At 41.0% G+C, this 8,523-nt stretch overlaps 1 protein-coding gene across 3 annotated transcripts in view; it reads right to left on the reverse strand.

The window, feature by feature from the left end:
• Positions 1-8,523, reverse strand: part of sbf2 (SET binding factor 2) — a 582,458-nt gene that overhangs the window by 11,569 nt on the left and 562,366 nt on the right. For all 3 annotated transcript variants that reach the window (XM_043705903.1, XM_043705905.1, XM_043705904.1), the window contains 3 exons: positions 4,059-4,186; positions 3,690-3,929; positions 2,457-2,564 (listed from right to left, as the gene is read on the reverse strand). In XM_043705903.1, the coding sequence (XP_043561838.1) occupies positions 2,457-2,564; positions 3,690-3,929; positions 4,059-4,186 (476 nt within the window). The remainder of the gene's footprint in view (positions 1-2,456; positions 2,565-3,689; positions 3,930-4,058; positions 4,187-8,523) is intronic.

Here is an 8,523-nt window from a genome sequence, read left to right on the forward strand (position 1 = left end):
GTGGTGGAGGCTGGTACAATTGCAACATTTAAGAGGCATTTGGATGGGTATATGAATAGGAAGGGTTTGGAGGGATATGGGCCGGGTGCTGGCAGGTGGGACTAGATTAAGTTGGGATATCTGGTTGGCATAGATGGGTTGGACCGAAGGGTCAGTTTCCATGCTGTACATCTCTATGACTCTAAGATAGCACTTTATCAAGTGTGGTATGAAAGAGCCTGAGAAAACTGGAATCAATGGTAATCAGATGGAAAACTCTGCTGGTTGGCACCTCACACAAGGAAAAGATGGTTAAGATGATTAGAAGTTAATATCTCAGCCCCAGAATATCTCAACACTACTCCTCAGGGTAGTGTTCTGGTCCAATGACCTCCCTATCATTGTAAGGTCAGAAGTGGGTATGTTCACTGACGGTTGCATAATGTTCAGATACTGAAGCAGTCCATGTGCAAATGCTATAAGATTTGGACACTATCCATACTTGGACTGACAAATGCAAGGTAGGAGAAAGTGAGCATTGCAGATGCTGAAGAGGAAGGGTAGAAAAGGATGGCGCTGGAAAAGGACAGCAGGTCAGGCAGCATCTGAGGAGAAGGAGAGTCGACGTTTTGGGTATAAACCCTTCATCACAAATGTGGAAGGAGAAGGGGGGGGCGATGACAGATAAAGTTTGGGTGGAGGGGGTAGGTGGGAAGGGGACAGGTGGATACGGGGGGGGAGATAGTTTGGTAGGGAGGTGCAGATAGTAGGGAAGGAAGATGAACAGATAGGACAAGTCAAGAGGGTGGTGCTGAGTTGGAGGGTTGGATCTGGAATGAGGTAGAGGGGTGGGGAGATTTGGAAAATAGTGAAGTTGATGTTAATGCTGTGTGGTTGAAGGTTTCCAAGGTGAAAGGAGGTATTCTTCCTCCAGTTGGCGGATGGATTTGATTTGGGGGTGGAGGGGGCCCAGGACTTGCATGTCCTTGGGGGAGTTTGAAATGGTCGCCACGGGCAGTAGGATGTTTGGTGTTCCCCCCCCCCACCCCGCGAGATGTTCCCTGAAACGCTCTGTGAGTTGATGTCCTGTCTCCCCGATGTAGACGGGACCATATCGAGAGCATGGACGCAGTAGATGGGGTGGTGGACGTGCGGGAAAATCATTTACATCTCTTGTGGCGGCAAGGGCAGGTGCCGGATGGGTTGGTAGAGGGCGTGGACCTAACAACGAAGACATGGAGGGAATGGTCTCTATGGAGTGCAGATAGGGGTGGGGAAGGAAACATATCCTTGGTGGTGGGGTCTGTCTGTAGGTGGAGTAAATAGCAGAGGATAATGCACTGTATCTCGGGATACATGGGGTGTAACATGAGGACGGGGTGGGGGGAAAGAGTTCTATCCTTGTTGTGGTTGGAGAAGTGGGGTTCGAGGATGGCGGTGTGGAAAGTGGAGGAGTTGCACTAGAGAGGTTTGTTGATGCAAGGTAGGATTTGCACCACATAGTTATCAGGCAATTACCATCTCCAACAAGACAGAAACCAAGCTTTGTCATTTGACATTTGATGATATTAATACTGCTGAATCCCTTACCATCAACATCTTGAGGATTATCGTTGATCAGTAGCTAAACTTGACTAATCATATAAATACTGTGGTCTCACCTGGCAGTGTACTTACTCTGAGCCAGGGTGTCCTGAGTTCACTTCCCAGCCATTCCAGAGGTGCGTATTATATTTTCTAAAGTGATTGCTTGGAAAATACCGATAAATATAGTGGCTACAAGAGCAGGACAGTGGGTTGAATCCTGCAGCAAGTAACTTACCTCCTGACTCCTCAAAGCCTGCCCACTATCTACACGGCACAAATAAGGAGTCTGATGGAATACTCTCCACTTACCAGATTTTGTGCAGCTCCAACAACATTCAATATGCAGGACACCATCCAGGACAAAACAGCCTACATGATCATCACCACATTCACAAACATTTGCTCCTTCTACCACTGACGCATAATCACAATAGTGTGTAAAGATGCACTGCAGAAATTCACCAAGACTGCACTTCCCAAATGGATGCCCACTATCGTTTAGAAGGATAAGGGCAGCAGATACATGGGAACAACATGCAACTTACCCTCCATGCCACTTACTATTCTGACTTGGAAGCATACTGCTGTTCCTTTATTGTCAATGGATCAAAACCCTGTCACTGCCTGCTAACAAGGCTAATTAGGGATGGACAATAGATGTCGTCCAGTTAGTGACGTCCACATCCCCCACTGTAAAGTTTACAAATATTTCATGTTTTTGAATCTATATATGATCCCTCACTATATCATTGTCTAGCATGTCACCCTCATCAGTGCTCTTGGTTTAGTTTTGTGGTAAAATACTGATATCCATTTCAACCTGAAGATTTTTGCCTTCTGTAAAGCAACACATTGGGTTAGCACCAGTCTCCTAACTGTGACGTACTTACATTTTGCTCTGTTTTTACATCTTCTTTGAGGTTGATTTTTACTCGATCCCAAACTGGTTTCCACCATTCAGGACTTTGGTTCACTTCATTCTCTAGCCTTTCAATCTCCTGTAATTAAATGTTCCAAAGAATTCCTAAGTACAGAAAGTATATCCTTAGAAGCCAGAGTTGATATCAACTCAATCATCCATATATAGAAAACTCATTTGCAGTAATCTAAATGCCACTAAAAACTTAGATTTTTATCATGATTGTTGAAAGTGAAATTTGATACAATAATCTAATTCACATACAGATTTATACTGACAGAATAGAAAAAACAAATAATCTCTCCTCCCACATGTTATGGAACTCCTGAAAATCTAATAACATGGCAGACATAGTCAAACTTTAGGAATTTAAATACCAGTAGGCTTTGTTCATTGAGCATATTCTGTCATTGAGTCAGCTCATAATTGATCCGTGCCTCAATTTCATTAACCTGTCTTCATTCTGCCAAAATCTTGATAGCTTCCCTGAGCTGAAAATGTGTTGCTGGAAAAGCGCAGCAGGTCAGGCAGCATCCAGGGAACAGGAGAATCGACGTTTCGGGCATAAGCCCTTCTTCAGGGCTTATGCCCGAAACGTCGATTCTCCTGTTCCCTGGATGCTGCCTGACCTGCTGCGCTTTTCCAGCAACACATTTTCAGCTCTGATTTCCAGCATCTGCAGACCTCACTTTCTCCTCATAGCTTCCCTGAGGACAATCAATCGATTCTAGAGTATTTGTACTAACTCTGTATCCAATAGTCTTGTGAGAGAGAGAGAGAGGATTTGACATTTCCATTTCCTCTTGTGTGGAAGAGTGTTTTCTGAATTCACTTCTGAATGGCTAAGTTCTAATTTCAAGATTTTGCCCCCTTGTTTTAGATTTCCTCAAAGGAAATAATTTATTTGCATTTACTCTATTAAATCCTTCTGTCAGTTTAGGTATCACCAAAGGATCAACACCCAACCATTCAACTACTGATCTCTATACAGTGACACTTTTATGGAATCTTTAAAATACATTTTACAACCAAATCCTTAGTCACAAATGTTAGCTTAATCAGTTTTTCATGTTGATGATTATATCACCATACATTGAAGAGTCAAGCAAATGCATTCGTCAAATAAAACTGTGTACCCTTAAACCCATTAGTTGTTTGCTTGTTTCTTATTTAGTGCCACTAAAATAATTAAAATTTGGGTTACCTCAAGCAGCCTGGTAATGGCATCTGGCTGTACTTTACTGACATTGTCATAACATGGCCACACTACTTTTCTGAGAGTTTGTGGAACTGAACCATCTGTCTGTTCTTGTTCCTCAGTAACACCTCCTTTCACAGTTGCCATGTCCCAATCATACGAAGGACCAGTGGAAAGTGTTTCTCCTGTGTAGTAATCCCACTTCTTCAGAGCAGAAATATTTATGCAGGGCCTTAGTATATGTTTCTACAAATAATAATAATTTACTGTATTATTTAAGAAGAAATAAAGCTAAAAAAACAAAAACAAATGCAGATTTTATACTGATGAAAGTGATTTTTAAAAGAATTAATACAATTATATAACATATCATACCTCTCCTTCTTCTGGACTATACAGATAGCTGAAGAAAACAGGCCCTTTCTTGTGAATTCTGTCAATGCATTCCCAAATACAGAGACCTTTTTTTGCTTGTTTGTCCACCTTGTCCTCAAATAAAATTCCTAGTAAAATGAATCAGTATCCACATTTAATGCAAATTAACATTTTGAAGAAAACGGAAGACAAACAGTCTCAACAAAGTTCAGAATAGACTTAATCCAATGTTTAACGGTGTGGACTTGCTGAGCCAAATGGTCTGTTTCCACACTGAAGGGATTCTAAAGTCAGTGATTTACAACTTGCACATTTTTTTGGGGGGGGGAATCAGTTTTATTTATAAACAGGCCCAGAGCAATTTTAATTCAAGGTATGCTAAAGCAAGAATCAATGCAGGAGATAAAAGTTAAGTCAATTATTTTGCATAGGAATCGTAGATGTGAATTTGAAAATGGTATCAAATTAAGATGACTTCCAGGCATTCACAGAAGTGATGTGAACAAGCAGGGGAAGCATCTAATCACATTAGTTATTCTCACAGATAGCAAATTGCATTGTTTCATTTAAAATTTCATAGGGTGCAAAATAAATCAATGGGGAATGCACATGGGAGAAAGGCAGAAGCTGAAAGATCAAATTTAAAATAAAATAATCACATGAACTAACAATAGAGAGATTGCATTCGAACAATGAAAAAATGTATGCTTAATCAACTTGCAGGGTTCCAAGAAACTGCTAGGGTGTATTACTCACAATGCAATATTATAGGACAACAAGCTGCTTTCATTTATGAAGATACTAAGTTTGTATCATTACAGTTAAACAAATCAGAGAACAGTGCTGTACAGCAACAAGAGGCTGTCACCTGGCCCCACTGAGATGGCACCTGATCTTCTGAAGAGCAACTTAGTGAGAGCCACTGTCTGCTGTTTCCTCATTTCCCTGCAAATTTTCCTCCATGAAATATTTATCCAATAATGTCACTTCCATTTTTATTATTTTACTTCGTGAAGGCAGAGAGGACAACAGTTATCATAATTCCACTTCATCAGTCACAAAGCAGCTTCAGTTGATCTTCTTAATTGTAAGCACAACGATATCAATTTACTCTGATAAAAATGCACTTATTATAAATAAAATATCATGACAAGCCATGCAATATCATAACTATAACTCATAACTATCTAGTCTTATACAATGAAAACATTTATTGTGCATTATGGATGATTGTAATTTCTGTGTAATTTCTTTGACTGAAAATCTATAAGAGCTCACTTTGTTGAAAGCTGTTGACAAGATCCAGTGATTTGCAATGCATGGATTATCCCTTTCCTGATACCAATTTGAATTCAGTGATAAATCAAGGAGATGTCTAGGCATTCACTAAATTGATATATACGAACAGGGTAAGCACATTAATTACATTAATTATTCTCATAGATAGTAGTATAGCAGGAAGTAAATTGCACTGTTTCATTTTGAATTTCGTAGGGTGTGAAATAAATTAATTGAGAATGCACATGGGAGAAAGGCAGATGCTGAAAAATCATAAATTTAAAAACATTAATCATGAACTAATAATAGAGGAATTGCATTCCACAAATTTAGGCTTTTTAGAAGCAGTGAAGCTTTTTAACATTAATTATCAACTTAGTATTCCTTAGAAAAGCCCAGCTTGACATTATTCAAAAGGATATAACTTTCCCCAAGAGGTTTTACAGCAAAACACAATACAGTAGGTTTTCCTAAGTTCAGTGATTTCTATTTAAATGAAGTGTACTAGCAGTGAAGGAGAGCCTTCAATGGTACAGTGTGGAATCACTGACAAGAAACTTTGGACCTTCGTACTTAAAAATACATATAGGGATTCCATAAGTTGCTGTCAGTTTCAGAGTAGTAATGACAGTGAGTGATGATAGATTTTGCTGTTATTATAAAAAACTCCAGGTCAAGATTAATCAGAATTGGTCTTCCAGCTGAAATGTACTGCAAGTGACCTTTTTTTTCCCAGGAGGTTATGATCAACTGTGTAACACAATAACTATACAGGCAGAGAACACTCTTGATTTTCATCCGTCATATTCTCAGGAGAACCCAAAGCATTATACCACCAATGGATTACTGTTAAAGCACAGACACAGTCATCACATAAGCAAACACAACAGCCAATTTGAATGGAATAAAATTCTACATGCAGTAAATGAAAAAATTGGAGATGTAGTGGACAGCGAAGATGATTACCTCACATTACAGCAGGATTTTGATCAGATGGGCCAATGGGCTGAGGAGTGGAAGATGGAGTTTAATTTAGATAAATGCGAGGTGCTGCATTTTGGGAAAGCAAATCTTAGCAGGACCTATACACTTAATGGTAAGGTCCTAGGGAGTGTGGCTGAACAAAGAGACCTTGGAGTGCAGGTTCACAGCTCCTTGAAAGTGAGTCGCAGGTAGATAGGATAGTGAAGAAGGTGATTGGTATGCTTTCCTTTATTGATCAGAGTATTGAGTACAGGAGTTGGAAGGTCATGTTGCGGCTGTACAGGACATTGATGAGGCCACTGTTGGAATATTGCATGCACTTCTGGTCTCCTTCCTATCAGAAGAATGTTGTGAAACTTGAAAAGATTTACAAGCATGTAGCCAAGGTTGGAGGATTGGAGCTATAGGGAGAGGTTGAATAGGCTGGGGCTGTTTTCCTTGGAGCATCGGAGGCTGAGGGGTGACCTTATGGAGGGTTATAAGATCATGAGAGGCATGGACAGGGTAAATAGACAAGGTGTTTTCTCTGGGGTGGGGGAATCCAGAACTAGAGGGCATGGTGAGAGGGGAAAGATATAAAAGAGACCTAAGGGGCAACAGGGTGGTGCGTGTGTGGAAATAGCTGCCAGAGAAAGTGGTGGAAGCTAATACAATTGCAACATTTTAAAAGGCATCTGGATGGGTATATGAATAGGAAGAGTTTGGAGGGATATGGGCCAGGTGCTGGCAGGTGGGTCTAGATTGGGTTGGCATATCTCGTCGGCATGGACGAGTTGGACCGAAGGGTCTATATCCATGCTGTACATCTCTATGACTCTATGAATGATCAGAGAATCTGATTTTAGCATTTTTCCTATGAAGGAGTGTTGGCCAACACATCAGGAGAATCTGCTGGAATTCTTCAAATAATGCTATGGGAGTTTTTTCATCTGCCTGAGCAGACAGATGACTTAAAATCTCATCCAAAAGTCAGATTTTCCAAAAATATCTCTCTTTACTGCAGTCTTAAGGCTAGATTGTGCACTCAAATCTTGAACCCACAGCTTTCTGCCCCTGAGGATAAAAATGCTGTAAACTGAATCAAGCAAAGAATGACAGATCTTAATACTCTTAATCTGTTCATTAAATGCATACAAATAGTGGTCTATTTATAAGGAAGTGGCTTCACACAATGCTTTTTTTTTTACATATCATAGTTCTTTAGGTAGTTACTTGAGGTGTTTCTCAAATCCAACCACAGATAGATTATCTAAAAATGAATAGTTATCACAAACAGATCCTGTAGTTGAAATCAGTGAAGTGACAATTAAAGGTCAATAAGTCTGGAAAAAGAATAAAGGATAACAGTTGTGGAGATTGCAGAACACTGAATGATAGTACATATTGCAAAATCAATGACTGCAGATGCTGGAAACCAGATTCTGGATTTCCAGCATCTGCAGTCATTGTTTTTACCTCGTTGATTTTAACCCTACTGCGAATCCTCTTGCAAGGATGCCTGCCTTGAAGAAGTTTTCCTCCTCTCTCTACAAGAATCTCAGGGAGTCCCTCTCCCACTGCAACTCCCAGGTCATTTCCTCTGCCCTGAAGCTCTTCAACCATGTCGCTACCACAGCCACATTTGCTTCCCCAGTGCCTGCCTCCGTAACCAACTCATCCCACACGGACTCCGGACCACCTTTAAACCAGCAGAGTTCGGACTCGATCAGGACAAACAGTACAGACTACAGATTCAAAAACACCAGCAACAGTTCTCCTTCAAGAGCCTCCGCTCCACGCTTGCAGCAATGCGCCAGCACCTAACCTCTACAGTCATCCCTGCCTCAGCTGAGGGCCACACTCTCTCAGAATTGCAAAGGACCCACTCTGTACTACATCCTCAGGAGAATTCATACTCTCAACAAACAGTATTTCAATTTCATCTCAAACATCAAAAACTGTAAGTACAACAAACTTTTATCTACCCACCTCCATAACCAGCGCTCCTCAAACATTCCAGAAGATTCCCCTGGCCTCGGAAACAACTCAGACACCATTAGCCATGCGGCTGATGCAGCTGCCACCCCCACGCTGATTGATGATGTCACTTCCGCCCCCCATCATGGCCACTCCGACAACCACTTCCGCCCCTCACAATTCCTCATGCATCACACATGACATCACTTCCGCCCCTCACATCATTGCTGATGCCACAAGCTCAGTG

The sequence above is a fragment of the Chiloscyllium plagiosum genome, chromosome 16, assembly GCF_004010195.1.
Source record: "Chiloscyllium plagiosum isolate BGI_BamShark_2017 chromosome 16, ASM401019v2, whole genome shotgun sequence".
Lineage (NCBI taxonomy): Eukaryota > Metazoa > Chordata > Chondrichthyes > Orectolobiformes > Hemiscylliidae > Chiloscyllium > Chiloscyllium plagiosum.